Source organism: Pelobates fuscus, chromosome 1, assembly GCF_036172605.1.
Source record: "Pelobates fuscus isolate aPelFus1 chromosome 1, aPelFus1.pri, whole genome shotgun sequence".
Classification (NCBI taxonomy): domain Eukaryota; kingdom Metazoa; phylum Chordata; class Amphibia; order Anura; family Pelobatidae; genus Pelobates; species Pelobates fuscus.
This window is the reverse complement of record NC_086317.1, coordinates 89,487,935-89,503,590: the sequence shown is the minus strand read 5'-3', so window position 1 is coordinate 89,503,590 and position 15,656 is coordinate 89,487,935. Positions and strand designations below refer to the sequence as shown.

The 15,656-nt window shown below is 43.3% G+C and overlaps 1 protein-coding gene across 1 annotated transcript in view; it reads right to left on the bottom strand.

Moving 5' to 3' along the window:
• BLMH (bleomycin hydrolase) overlaps positions 1–5,617 on the bottom strand; it is a 44,834-nt gene extending 39,217 nt beyond the window's left edge. Inside the window, exons 1-4 of the mRNA XM_063450040.1 lie at positions 5,491–5,617; positions 3,066–3,263; positions 2,333–2,442; positions 1,042–1,183 (exon numbers count right to left, since the gene is read on the bottom strand). Coding sequence (XP_063306110.1) covers positions 1,042–1,183; positions 2,333–2,442; positions 3,066–3,263; positions 5,491–5,500 — 460 coding nt within the window. The 5' untranslated portion in view covers positions 5,501–5,617. The remainder of the gene's footprint in view (positions 1–1,041; positions 1,184–2,332; positions 2,443–3,065; positions 3,264–5,490) is intronic.
• Between the last annotated feature and the right edge of the window lie 10,039 nt (positions 5,618–15,656).

Below are 15,656 nucleotides of genomic sequence, written 5' to 3'. Positions count from 1 at the left end.
TTCACGGCCCTCCTCCGCCTTCATAACATCACCTACCAATGGAGGCGACCCTGGATCCTGCTGATACACCACGGCGACACTTCATACAAGGTCCACGACTTACAAGGGGCCAGTGATCTTCTGCCAACCCTGGGATTGCCGCAGAACACACTGACCACCGCAGGACCGGCAACAAGGTCGACAAGAAGAGACCCTCCGACAGCGATCCCGCGCACCCTCCAGCAGGCGAGAGCAGGCGCACCAACATCGCAAACAATGAACAACCCCTGAGAAGCGCCGGGGCTCAAAACCACCTCATACTCACCTGCTAAAAGCCCCAGGGCTCCATGGACACACTGTTCCCAGTGACCGGGACTTCTCTCCCTCACCCACTGAGCTCAAACATAAGTACTCATCCCCCCCCCCCTTCCCCGGGGTAATGGGGCATGCCTTACTAGCGGGAGCGAGTAGCTCGCGAACCCATGCACCAGAAATAGCTCCCTAGCAAGAAAAAGGTATCATACCTAAAATATCATGCCATCTAGCCAACAGCCCCTAGCGACGCCGGCTATACCGGCCTTACGACCATGCCACTAGACCCCCAGGCTTACAGGTTATTACCGACGTCCACTACCCAAAATAAAATTCCCTCAGCTCATGGCCCTTGGTTATCTAATCCCGTATGTCTGTTACACATTGTTTTAATGATATGCATATGCTGTACTGTTCACACTGTTGTCTTTCTTCTATAAGACTCAACGGTTACACTGAAACCATGACCTGAGTCAAAAATAAAGAATTAAAAAAAAAAAAAAAGAACACACTATATAAATAAAATATACCATCAAATTGTATTAGTGTGGGTTTATACATTGTTGATAGATATATATATTCATTGAAGACCTTTTTTTCTTCTTTTAGAACTGATTTGTCGGCTAGAGATTAGATGTGATTTGCAACAATACCACTTGGGAAACACCAAAGTGAGTGAGCAGATACTTCTTTTTATCTACACAAACAGGTCAATATATAATAAGAGTCTACATGCATTTTACTTATTACCAATAAGGTTAACCAGCATATCCCACTGCCCTCCGTCATTGGTTGGATTTGACAGCAGAAACTGCATAAGCCTCCCGTCAATAGGCTCCTTCAGCAGTGCAGTTTCGATGTAGGCATTAAGGAAATAATGACAACGCTCCACCTAGGAGAAAAACATTACATTTCTCAGTACAATATATATTTTCTCTCTCTCATGTTCAGGAAAAGCATCTAATAGAAGTTTCAAAGATTGCACCATAGGAAAGCCGAGTCTTGCTAGGTATTGCCCGCAGCAAATATACAGTCATCCTGCAAGCCCCCCTCCCAAAAATTATCCATCCAAATAGGTCATTCGCTGCTAAAAAGGCCACAATTTAATATCTCTGAATAAAATTTTTCAAATGATTTTAGACTTTAGGATACAATTGAAATGATTTAATATTTTTGAAAAACTTTCTAATAGTTTGATTATATAATCAAAATATTAAAACTTTTTTTTCCTCCAAAATATTAAGTCATTTCAAAAATGTTATCAAAAAATATAAAATCATTTGAAAATCGTATTCAGGGATATCAAATTGTGGCTTTTTTTTTTAGCAGAGAATGACTTGTTTGGATATTCTATAAATTATACTTGAGGACTGGCTAGAGGGCTGCAAAGAAATCTATTTGCTAATATATTAGGAAAGAAAATATATGAAAAAGAATGGTCTCCCAGCATATAACACTGAAAGAGGTACGAGATTAAATATTAAACTGGAAGTGTCACATCTTCGATTTTGCATAAACAAAGAGCCAACTAAAAGTTAGTTTGCTATTTTATTACTATGTATTTTTAATTCCTTTTATGCCTGTGCAAAATAAGGCTTCACTTTAAGCCTCGTTATAAACATTATAACACGGGCTGAGCTCTTTCTTCCTTCCCATTCCATCAAGGAGAAAGCGCTGAGCTATGGCGAGTTGTTCTGCTGAGAGATGCATATAACCCAGTTCAAAGTGTGTCAGGCTACGGGCAATACGGCTGCAATCAATTAAAACAGCAGTTTCACTTATGTGAAGTTATAAGTGGAACTACTTCTAGAGATAAATGACATATTCCAGGAATGGCATAATAGTCTCTTTCTGATAAGGGGGGAGTCAGCTTGAAGCAGGCGGACTCTACTGTACCACTACTCACCCAAGGTAGCATTTCTAATGTGTTTACTGGAGTGAAAGAATGTAGGACAATTTTCAAAAAGTGAAGATTATGAAAATATAATCTTCATAAACCAGTCAAACTGAGAAATATGTATCAGTCTACACAAATATATACCTTGTCCCAGAAAAACAGGTAAGACTGGCTGAACTCAAATTCCTCAATGTTGAATTTTTTCATAAAAGGAAGTCGTATAACATTCAGACAGGAAAATATCCAACACCTTCCTGTAAACCAATAATAAAAAATTAAAAAATTAAACACAAACAATAATATTAGCACACAGTTTGATACAATGGTTTCTTACCCCAATCCCATGTTTCTAGATTCACTAATCTATACCTTTTCTTGAGTTTTCAGTGTTTCAGCCCTTTTATCATAGTGCAACCCCTCTCCACCACTCTGTCTCAGCTGCACTCAAATGTTTCACAACTCAATACTGCACTTCCATCCCATTAATCACAGTCCTCACGTTTTCCCCTGCATCTTTGTCCTCTCGTGTCTCAGTTACATCACCAAGGTATCTGAGTCAATTCACAATAGAGCAGGCTAGTTCCTCTCGCTGCTGACTTGTAAGACACTGTTACTTCTAACCAATCCATAGTGAAGGGGAAGGAAGGGGGAGAGGGGGGGGTCTGCCAAATTTGACCACTGCATTGATACACATGACAAACAATAGATTTGTTAATGAATGCTTGCTGGCAATTTGGCCATTACAGTGTATAAATAAAAGGTCATGTCCTTTTGCATGTCAGATATATTGTAACAATTACAGTAATAGGTCTAGTGATCTACTCAATAATACACAAAACAAGACAGTGCAATAACTATATTCTACTATAGGAAATACCTGTATTTTTCTGGTTGGTGATTGGCTTGCCTTCAGCAGGGATTGTGTGCTGGAAAACATGCACGCTGTCCTGCACAGTCTGCCTCTGCAGACAGACTTCCAATGGATCTGCACAGGTTGCCACATTCTGGGCTAGTTGGAATCGTGGTTCAGACTTAAGCTTTTTCCTGAAAGAGGCAGTTTTCTCTAAGCTTAAACCTAGGAAAAGATGTATATTATATTTTCAGATAAAAAAAAACTTTTCAGAGATTTAAGAGTTCTTGAATAACATACACGCACAAATTCAAAAATTACTGTTGTTAATAACTTGCATTTCAATTTGTAGGAAGAAAACAAAACAAAAATAGTTATATACACACACAGGTTGTTGTTTTTTTTTGTTTAATACAAACAAGTCTGAACAGCAGCTTTAACACTTGTATGGCTTTCCCTCCGATGTACCACATCTAAAAATATAATAATCTAAAAAGTGCATTCTAGTGGAATGCTGTTACTATCTTTGTAGGGTTCCAATAAACTTGTGCCAGTATATAATAATAACATTGTACCTGCGAGTCCTACTGGGAAATGTTTATTGTTTTTACTTGGTGACTTGCACGCCACCACTGTTGCTATTTGAGCCTACTAGGTTTCTAAGTATTCATTGACACGTATTAATGCTGGACCTGCACGTCCACGGTTTCTTATAAAAATTGGAAATACTAAATAAAGAGAAATTCACAAAAAAATAAAATAACATTGTATTACACTATACTGTTTCATTTATATACTGGCACAGGTCTATTGGAACATTACAAAGATAGAGCAAGTAATAGAAAGCGGTCCACTAGTATACACTTTTTAGATCTCAATTTGGACATAAGGTCGCAGTAATTCTGGTAAATAATGTTGTCACATATACATATTTGATGGGCAATGAAAGAAGAACAAATGTGTCCTTAGCCTCTGCAATGCCCAAACATCTATTGAGAGCCTTTCACATCTTCAATATCCTAGAGGATGCACTTGTTTTGGGCACAGGGATGGAAGAATACTTTAAAGGAACACTATAGTCACCTAAATTACTTTAGCTAAATAAAGCAGTTTTAGTGTATAGATCATTCCCCTGCAATTTCACTGCTCAATTCACTGTCATTTAGGAGTTAAATCACTTTGTTTCTGTTTATGCAGCCCTAGCCACACCTCCCCTGGCTATGATTGACAGAGCCTGCATGGAAAAAAAAAAACTGGTTTCACTTTCAAACAGATGTAATTTACCTTAAATAATTGTATCTCAATCTCTAAATTGAACTTTAATCACATACAGGAGGCTCTTGCAGGGTCTAGCAAGCTATTAACATAGCAGGGGATAAGAAAATCTTAATTAAACAGAACGTGCAATAAAGAAAGCCTAAACAGGGCTCTCTTTACAGGAAGTGTTTATGGAAGGCTGTGCAAGTCACATGCAGGGAGGTGTGACTAGGGTTCATAAACAAAGGGATTTAACTCCTAAATGGCAGAGGATTGAGCAGTGAGGCTGCAGGGGCATGTTCTATACACCAAAACTGCTTCATTAAGCTAAAGTTGTTCAGGTGACTATAGTGTCCCTTTAATATTTGGTGGAAAAGAGGCTGATATATCTATAAAATATTTCCATTTGTGCTAGTCACCTTCTGAATGGTGGACAGCAGTCAATGTGTAAATAAAGAAGCAGGTTGCATTTACTTATTGAAGATCAAATTTAATACCATGACAGTCTGGAAATGTCATCACCCATGAAGGTATTAAAATGTGCATAAGTCATAGCATGGGGTGTCCCTGTTTAGACAGAAGCTGTAGCTTTGTGAAGAGCAAACTCCAGGATCTCAATATGCACAGTCACCGATTTATAAACCAGTCTGGTTACATTTTAATTTGTTATGAAACGTCTGAAGGAAATAAATTAAAGAGATTAAGCAACTTTTGTCACTGTAGCCACTAGTCTTATGCTAGAAACTGGCTACTAGCCAAATGTCATCACTTTGCAAGCTTGTAACAAAGGAATGAATGAATGAAGGGTAGCATCCCATTTTAATTATTTTTTTTACAGAACTTGAACTCCTATCATGCAAGGGCTGGGCTTCTACTTTTGAGTTCATCTCTGTATTATAAACATTCTAGAACATCAAAACAAATTACATTTTATTGGTGAGAGATGGCATATTAATGATGAGCTATATTAGCCAGTCCTAGTTCACAGCAGTAATAGATAATAATAAACCTGGCTAATCAGAGATGGACAGCCCTTGGAAGTTCAGATTTTGTGGACTGCCATTCACATGATGCTCAGCTGCACAGGTCCAGAAGCCCCGCCCATGACTCAGCAGTAGCAGACCCTGGCTATGTATGATGTGGGGGGCTCTCCCCGCTTTATTAATCACAGTACGACACCCTCCTTCCCCCTCACCCGTGCTCATGGCGGCTCCGTGTGATGTGAACCAGGACAATGTGTGGCAGGCTCCTGGTCTGTAACCGGCACTGTCAGCTTCCGGTCGTGGCGCAGGAAGTGCTCAGTGAGCCGCTGTGGGCGCTGATTGGATAGAGCAAAGGGAAAGGGGGCGGGACTACAAAAAATATATAACATGCAAGACAAGCGAGCACAGGTAACCACGTGACCCGCTAACTCGCCGCTGGTGGGCGTGGCCCGTGTCTAAGTGTGTCAGAGATGGCCAGAGGCAGACTCCGCCCACCAGCTCTTACATGACTGAATGTGAGGCTGAGAGAGCTCCATAGGGAGTTACAGTCCCAGAGCAGCTGGCTAGAGTCAGGGGTGGACTGACAGATATCTGGGTCCACAGACACCCCAAGTGCAATGTGGAATATAAAATGTAATGTAAAAATACTTACAGGGTCATTCACTGAAGTGAGAATTCAAAGTGAATTTCTGAATGAATGTGAAAAAAGCCGCACTGGAAGGATTCTCTAATCAGCTATACATTGAGTGCAGCTACGCTGACATTAAAGGGACACTGTAGGCACCCAGACCACTTCAGCTAGTTGAAGTGGTCTGGGTGCTGTGACCCTTTTGCACTTAGGGCTGCAATGGAAAATAAAACATTACAGTTACAGAGAACAGCAATTTTTACATTGCAGCTCTAAGTCTGCTCTCTGTGGCTGTCTACCAGACAGCCACTGGGGGCGCTTTCGCAATCCAAACTGACTTTTGGTCCGTTATCCGACACTGGACGTCCTCACGGACCTCCAGCGTCAGATTATTCCCATAGGAAAGCATTGAATAATGCTTTCCTATGGGGAGGTCTAATGCGCGTGCGGCCATTGCTGCGCATTAGGACTCCCCCCCTGCTCGGTGGGGGAGGATCTTGGACAGAGCCTGACTCCGCGCTGTGGTACATTGGTGCTGGATTCAGATAAGTGGCTGAAGAATTTTAACCCCTTTAGCCCCGCAGGGGTGTGGGGGGTGCGAGAGGGGCACTCCAGGAGCCTACAGTGCTAGGAAAATGGATTTGTTTTCCTGGCACTATAGGATCCCTTTAAAGCAGCACGCTCCTTCCTCCCCCTGAAAAATCTTGCTGTGGAAAATTAGTCATCTAAAATTCACCTACAAGGAAGGTTATGCAGAATAATTTTCCGCAGCAATATTTTTTTTGTCTAGGGACTTTAGTCATTTTAACTTTATTCACTAGTTTACATATAGGTGCAGAGTAGAGAGAACATTGGGTGAGTTTGTTTGTGGTATTTACGTTTATTATTTGGTTTATTAGCACGTGGTTGTTCTTATTTTCCCCCGTGTTCTCTATTTGCTTATTTATATGTGTCACATTTTGTTTTATAACTAGTTCATGGGTGGTGGATAAATGCTACTGAATGTTCAAGTATCAAAACCCCATTTGATACTATTTCTGACAGTTACAAAATTATGTTTTACAATTGATACTTTTTTGAACGGGACAGTCTGTTTTTAAAATTTGTCAACAAGTAGAATTGTTTTATGTGTATTGTTGACACGAGTTCTAAAACAACAGTTTAGACCACTGCCCCTCCCCCTTACCACTAGTTTAAAAAGTGAGTTTATTCACATTCTTAATCACCAACCTATGCCAAGTCTAGGGGCTACATTTAATCTTTTTTTTTTTTTCATGTATCATTTTTTTGTGTGGAATTTCACAGGCTGCATGTTTCTTCCCTCTACCCCAGACATGCTGCAACTCCCACAGAGCAATCCTCTCAATGCATGCAGACGTTTGCTAGATTTTTGAAATGTTTTAGGGTCAAATTAGAGATAAAGATACAAACACAAATACAAACTTGTGTATACAAAGTAATAAATACAACTTAACTTAATTACAGCTTACCTCGGCAGCCTTCCCACAGGGATGCCCAATTGGGTAGATATGTGTATGTAGAAAAAAAAAAGGAATACACCTGTAATGACCTAAAAGGCAATGGAACAGGAATCAAAATGTATAAATGGTTTATTCATAAAAAAAGGCAGCGGTCCTGCGCTTTTCGTTCTAAGCATAGAACTTCCTCAGGGACCTTTGCAATAATAAAAACTATTTTGTACAATACAAATATGCAGTTAAAATACCCGCTGCAGGTTTAAATCTGCATTGCCACTTGTTAGGTTTTTATGAAGATTTATTGAAATTCTAAGGCAAAAAAAAAGTAAATATGTTTAAGACAAAGTTAAAACCACTGTCACTGTTTAATTTACCACAATTCACTGTTAAATTAAACAATTGTGGGGGGGCGGAGCCAAGCTGCAGAGCAGAGAAGTCGCACGGCACTGCAGCTCCTGCGACTACAAGCCAAAAAACACCCAATCTGAGAGCAAAATCGATCAAAACAACCACAAATCTCAGGCAATAACGGGGGACTCGACATGGGCCGAAAAAACAAAAAGCCGAAGCCCGATGAGTCCAGACTAGGCCTCGATATCGGAGCCATGTGGCGCCAAGCCCGCGGAGCAGCTAGGCCCAAGATGGCCGAATACCCGGAGACTTATTCCGACCTGTCGGACGACCTCTCCCAGGAGGAGGACACATATCCCTCTCCCAGTCCATCGGCAGCCAAAGCCACACCAATAGACCCTGAAAATGCACCAGTCACGACCGCGGTGCTCAAGGCATTACTGGCGGGCCTGCAGACCACGATCCAGGCTGAAATGGCAGGCCTCCGAACGGATCTCCAGGGCATAACCGGGAGACTGAACACTCTGGAGAATACATCCACCAATAATGCCACCGCTATCACAGCTATGCAACAGGAGATATCGAGCTTGCGGGCCACAACAGAGGCCTTTGAGCGGCGGTTCGCCATGATGGAGGACACTAGAAGGGCAACCAACATAAAAGTACGGGGTGTACCTGACGACTTGCCGACTGAAGAACTCCCACATCTCGCGAGGAGGCTCCTAACAGCACTCATGCCCGCACGGCAGGTCAAAACAATGAACCTTGAGGGGGTCCACAGAGTCCCCAAATCGGCCAAAGCCCCACCAACGGCCTCCAGGGACGTTATACTCCGCTTCCAACGCAAAGCAGATAGAACCACAACCATGGCGGCAGTCAAGAATCTCCCCCAGTACTCCTTCGAAAATATGTCCCTCTCCTTTTTCTCGGACCTGTCTGGCAGTACCCTGGCATGGAGACGGTCGCTCAAACCCATTACGACGCTACTCCAGCGAAACAACGTACCATACCGGTGGCGCTTCAACCGCTCGCTGCAGGTGTCCCATGGCGGGGTCACCTACGAGATATTCGACCTACAGGGAGCTCAGGACTTGCTGCCCACACTGGGACTACCTCCCGATGCTGTACAGCCCACGACAGCCTCCGGGGTCACCAAACCGCGACATAGCTGGAACCCAGACGTGGTGAAGAATTTTGTACCAAGAAAGCCCGGAATTGGCACCCACACTGACACCCCGGCGTGAAAGACCCAAGATCTGTCCACACAGTAATGAGAGACTTGCTGAGACTGTAAGACCTCACTACTTCGGAACTGGTGTTTCTATGCCTCACTGAACCTGTTGATTTAGACTTTATTTTTCATTGTTTATTTTTGTGTTCCTTACTTTCACCTACTCATACTTACCAGCTAATTCCCTGTCTGACACAAATAGGAACGCTTCACTCCAGGCCGGACCAGTGGCGGATCCAGAGCCTGATCTCGGGAGGGGCACTTGTAGATTATTTAAAAAAAATAATCCTAGCACAATAACCACTACAGCTCAGTGTAGTAGTTATGGTGCCAGTAGTGCCAGGATCCCACCCCGGAGTAAGTAGTCATACCGTTTAAGAACAGTTTGACAACTTACCTGGGGTCTGCTGGGATATAGGGCATAGGAGAAGTGGTGTGTGTTAGGGGTGAAGTGTGTGTGAAAGGTGCAGTGTGTGTGTGAGCGGTGAAGTGAGTGTGAGTGCGTAAGGGTGGCAGTGTGTGTGTTAGGGGGCAGTGTGTGTATGGGGGCACTGTATGTCTGTGTGGGGCAGTGTGTGTATGGGGGGCACTGTATGTATGTGTGGGGCAGTGTGTGTATGGGGGGCACTGTGTGTATGGGGGGGTCGTGTGTGTGTGTTTGGGGCAATGTGTGTATGGGGGGGCAGCAGGGTGTGTAGGGCACTGTGTGTGTATAGGTGTGCAGTGTGTGCGGGGCAGTATGTGTGTGGGGCAGTGTGTATGGGGACAGTGTTTGTGGGACAGTGTTGTATGGGGACAGTGTTTGTGGGACAGTGTTGTATGGGGACAGTGTTTGTGGGGCAGTGTGTGTATGGAGGCAGTGTTTGTGGGGCAGTGTGTGTGGGGCAGTGTGTGTATGGGGACAGTGTGTGAATGGGGACAGTGTGTATATGGGGACGGTGTGTATATGGGGACAGTGTGTATATGGGGACAGTGTGTATATGGGGACAGTGTGTATATGGGGACAGTGTGTATATGGGGGCAGTGTGTATATGGGGGCAGTGTTTGTGTGTATGGGGGCAGTGTTTGTGTGTATGGGGGCAGTGTTTGTGTGTATGGGGGCAGTGTTTGTGTGTATGGGGGCAGTGTGTGTGTGTGTGGGGTCAGTGTGTGTAGTGTGTGTATGGGGTCAGTGTGTGTATGGGGTCAGTGTGTGTAGTGTGTGTATGGGGTCAGTGTGTGTAGTGTGTGTATGGGGTCAGTGTGTGTAGTGTGTGTATGGGGTCAGTGTGTGTATGGGGTCAGTGTGTGTAGTGTGTGTATGGGGTCAGTGTGTGCATGGGGTCAGTGTGTGTAGTGTGTGTATGGGGTCAGTGTGTGCATGGGGTCAGTGTGTGTAGTGTGTGTATGGGGTCAGTGTGTGCATGGGGTCAGTGTGTGTAGTGTGTGTATGGGGTCAGTGTGTGTATGGGGTCAGTGTGTGCATGGGGTCAGTGTGTGCATGGGGTCAGTGTGTGTATGGGGTCAGTGTGTATGGGGGGAGGGGAGGAGGGAAGGGAGGCTTTTTAATTAAAAAAATAAAATAAAATAAAAAAAATGTATTTAATAAAATATATTTATGTCCCCCCTCCCTTCTTACCTTTATTGAGGAGGAGGGGGGACATTTCTGGATCCCTGGTGGTCCCAGTGGGGAATCCCTGGTGGTCCAGTGGTTCCAGTGAACTCTAGCCCGCGCTCCAGGGCTAGAGTTCACTCTCGCGAGATTTGGAGCGTTGCCGTGGTAACCGCGGCAACGCTCCAAATCTCGCGAGAGGAGGACCCGGAGGAGCTGCTGGTAACAGCTCCCGGGTCCTCTCTCCCTCCCCTTCCGGTCGGCTGTCAGTAATGTGCCTGCGGACCGGGGAGGGAGATCACTGATCTCCCTCCCGGTCCGCAGGCACATTGCAGGGCTGGCGCTTGGGCAATGCCAGCCCTGCACTAGCCGGCAGGGGAGAATCTCGGGGGGGGCAATTGCCCCGTTGCCCCCCCCCTGGATCCGCCAATGGGCCGGACACCCCGGCCCATGTATTGTCGCCTTAGAAGCCAACTAGGTATCACAAGACACGAATAGTAGACAGGCAGGGTTTAGATACACCCGAGACCCAAATATCGTACCAAACTATGCTAACATATACAGAGGAGAAGGGGAGGGAAGACACCGTCCTCCACAAGGCACTCCCTGGCCCATCACCTCCGGACACCGCTCAATCGACCATAGGGGTACCCCTTCCACAGTACACACACCCCAAAAGCAGTTCACATTAACGAGCCTGAGTAACACCAGGAGCCCTAGGGCCCGCTACAGCCACTAGCAGGGACGTATTTTCGGACCACGCTGGTCATTTTTATGGCTATAATGTTGCCCAGCTATAACAAAGGCATATACATTTTATTTAGATGACATCGCGACAGCGAACCTAATTTAGTTTATTTTAATACACTCCATGAACGTCACATGTGCATCGCTTATTTGCTAAAATCTCCTTGGATGCATGCATTTTTATAGCCACATGCTACGCTCTGATAGGGCGCCACATGGGTTAGTTCCGCGAAAAATATTGCATAGGCACACCTGCCCGAATAGCGGTATGTATAACCACCAGCAAAGCACAACAAAATGATATACCACTATTACCCACTCTCACAGTTATTCATTTGTGTTACACGTTTTTTAGTTTACATCCAGCTAGGGTTACCGAATGTAACTCCCAGAAGTTTACTATGCGCTCAGCCTGTGTATAATATTCCTTCATGTATGCTCATAGTTTGAAATAATATTCATTTATGTATACTCATAGTTTGAGAAAAGAATGTATTTAAGTCATCATAAGAAAAATTTGTGCTCGTACTTAGGCCACTGTTAACTCTATATGCAACGTGTACGCTGTTGTGGCGTTTTTACTTGCAATTTTCCTACCTGCACATCAAAAATAAAGAATTCAAAAAAAAAATTAAACAATTGTGTTTATTGTTTTCTTTCACCAGGACACATTTTAGTTGCATTTACTCACAACTAAGCAACAGTGAATGAATGCTTGGATTCACAAATTTGACAGCAGAGGGAGCTCCTGTTTCAGAAATAAGGTTTTACTTGCATAGCTACTTCATTAATTGAATTACGTTGATTTGTTACATTATTATCATTATTTATATTAATTTTTATTATGTATATAGCGCCATCAGATTCCGTAGCGCTGTAGAAAGGTACACATTTTAACTTATTCCGCAGTGCTTTACATTATAAAGGGGGAAATGTAACGATACATGAAACCATTACAAAATGTTACAGAAATACGTTGATAACACAGCTATGTTGCAATGCTGCCTCCCATCCCATGTGTTTCCTATTAAGGGTTAAGAATTATGTAGGGATGGATATAAAAAATACCCATCTCTGTCTCATTAGTGATATCTTTGCCAGAAGCTCAAGGAAGCAAGGTGAATGGTTAGTGTAGGACCCACCTAAGAGGTTTGCCTTGACGTGGCAGGTGGCATACCATCTCATGGCCATTGGAGTAACTAAATAACCTCCATTTGTTTAAATATACATAGGGATTTTGGAGAGAGCGCAGGTAACTTTTTTTTCTTTGGTTTTCGCTGTATGTATTGGGGCTGGTGTGTACTATGGTTGTTGCTGCCGTCCAACAGTAGTGGGAGTTTGAGCGCAGGACTTTTTTTTTTTTTTTTTTTTAATAGGTTGATGAGGTCCCTGCTCAAAAGAGCCCACAATCTAGAGTACATGGGGTATAAGAACACAATAGGAAGGGTTTTATTAACTGAAGAGTGAATTTGGATAATTTGAAAACCAGTGCCTGTTTGTATATGAATGTGATATTTAGGTTTCTTGTGAAAGGGGAATGGTTGGTCACTTTGCTCAGTGCAATAACTATTAAAAAGTTAGCTATGGGTTGAGATTTTTCCTCCCAAATTGTGCTCGGTTTTCCATTTAGATTTACTGTATATGACAGGCTGTTAAGGCATAATGTAAAATCACTTTTAGAAATGTATTACCCAATCTCTTCTGAATTGTACACAAACACAGGGTTACTCACTAAAAGAAATGTCATATTATTAAAGTCAGTCATGTTTAATTTCAATTTTTGAACGTCACTTTGAATACATACAATTCACACTTTAGTGAATAATCCTATTAGTGACGGAAGAATACTGGTAATACTGCCAGTTAGGGAGTATGCTACAGCAATTCTTATTATATTTATGGTTATAATTTGAGGCACGGTTAGGATTAAATCTAGCATAAATCAACATTTTGAAACTAAGTCTAGCCCAACATGTATCCCCAACTCTCAATAATCGTGTACTTTAAAAGAGCACATTGGGCACCATTAAAAATATTTTTTTAGAGTTGGCAGCCAATGACAAAGTTGACAAAAAGGATGATATGCTTGACTAAAGTTCCACGCCTTGTCAACCTACAGGTTCTACATAAGGAAAAGTAGTCCCTACTTTTCCTTATATATAACTTTTCAATTAATCATTAGTTACTAAAATAGAAAAGCGGAGGCCCAAGGAGACAATGCACCAGTAAATACACACACAAAAAAGTGACAGACACTTTTAGAAGCTACAAGCAAAACATGCAGTACTTGTAAAGTACTTCAAGACTAACCATTTTGTGCAGCTGTTAGCCATGGATTATATTTCCCCCATCATGCATAAACCCTTGAGTAAAGTACAATGAATAGCTGCATCTTGTAGTAATTGACAATGCTCACTAGAGGGGGAGATGTGAAAATGGCACATAGTGCTATTGTATCAAGACATTATCCAGAACATTTGTTTTAAAAGCATGGTATAATCATTGGGATTCTCATTGACCCTGTATTAAAGGGACACTTCAATATCCATAACCATTAAAACATAATTAAGTGGTTACAGTTGAAGACAGCTATGGGTGCAGCCAATTTTGTCAAGCCGTTTTTTTTTTTTTTTTTTTTTTTTTTAATTCTTTATTTTTGCTGTGCACGCAAATTATACAGAGTGGCGAGAGGTGCCCCAAAAGCAATCCTCTGACTTTTCCCACGCTTGACATGCGGGGCACAAGAATGACAGGCACAATTTTTTTTTTTTAAACAGACTTAAACACTTAGCTTTAGACATCTATAAGTAGTTATAAGTAAGTTAGTAAACACTTAGCTTTAGACATATATAAGTAATTATGAGTAAGTTAGACCGATGCTGTAACCATGCTATAATAAAAAAAAGAAAAAAAAAAAAGAGTAATGTAGTTGCGTATCATTGGCAGTAACATGCTAGAAACAGTTGCAGGATAAATGTCGCTTTACAGTGCTAGATTGGCTATGCTCATATAGATATATATATGTAATCTATACACATTAGTGGTGCATATCAAACTCTAATCTTTAACCAGCTAAGACTTAAGGCAGCAACAGGAGCAGCAGGGACATCAGTACAGAGCTCTGTCCTGTCGAATTAATAACGGATTGATGTACCATGTAGACAGGACGGAGGGCACAGTGTGCTTCTTGCTCCGTGGGGTCAGCAGTGCAGCAGGTAAGGTTTGGATGTCGCTCAGCCAATGCCCATAGATGGATAGTCCCGTTTGTCGCCGACTGCTCTGATGGGGCTGTTCGGGTTCAGTAGGCCCAGGCTTCTCGAGGCTCGCCTCCTTGCTCTCTATCCGATCCCCAAGTCGCGTCTCCTCAGACGTGCACCGCGGCCGGTATGTAGCTCCAGCACTAGGCAGATGTCGTAGCTGCGACATTAGAGGGTAAAAGTAGGCTATGCTGTTCTTGGGCCAGGGCTTTTATGTGGGAGCCGCTGCATATCATGCGCAGGAGATATAGTGGTCGGCCATCTTGGGAGTCCATGTACGGACCACGTTGTTCAGTGTGGTCGGAGTGAAGGCGGTACAGTTTGCGGTGGCTGCTGCCCATGGATACCGGGATGACCCCCCCGGTCCAGAGGGGGGGGGGGGAGCGGCAGACCGCCGGCCAGAGAACCGGGAGAGCGGCCGTCCCTCTCGGCTCAAGCTCGTGGGCCTCAGGCCTCGGCCGGGTTACTTCGGCGCCGTGGATGGTCCTGTTGGGTATCCCCTGGGTCACGGCTGTCTCATTGGCACAGTGAGCCCAGTTTCAGGTAGGTTCCTGGTTTGTGGCCCGCAGTTGGCTCCGGTATTTCAGCTCAGAGGCCGGAGCTCAGACAAACCGTGTCTGATCCGACCGGCGGCCAGGCCCCGCCCCGTCAAGCCGTTTTTAAGTGGTTTAAGAAAAATAATATTCCCAAGCGGTGAAAGCCTACTACTTTAGCCCGAGATGACAACGTGATTAAAAGTGTCACTACCTCACAATCTGTCCTAGTGTTCGTCTGTCATGTGCACATATTGAGTGGTTACGCTGTGCAATGAGAGGCTATGATGAATGCTTTTTACATAGACAAAATATTTGTAACCCTTGTGGTACTGCATTTCTGCTAGGTACAAATATGTGATGCAGTGAAAGGCAAAAACTGGCCACTGAATTCATTTTGCATGGAGTGAGCCTAATGATGCAATCGCAATGTGCTTATTCTCTGGCATCAAAAAAAGCAGCACATCTCAGAACCAATCCAAGATGGTTAAAAAGGATTCAAAATTGTTCTGCTTATTCTGAGAATATTGTAAGGAATGGTACTGCCGAATTTACACTGGGA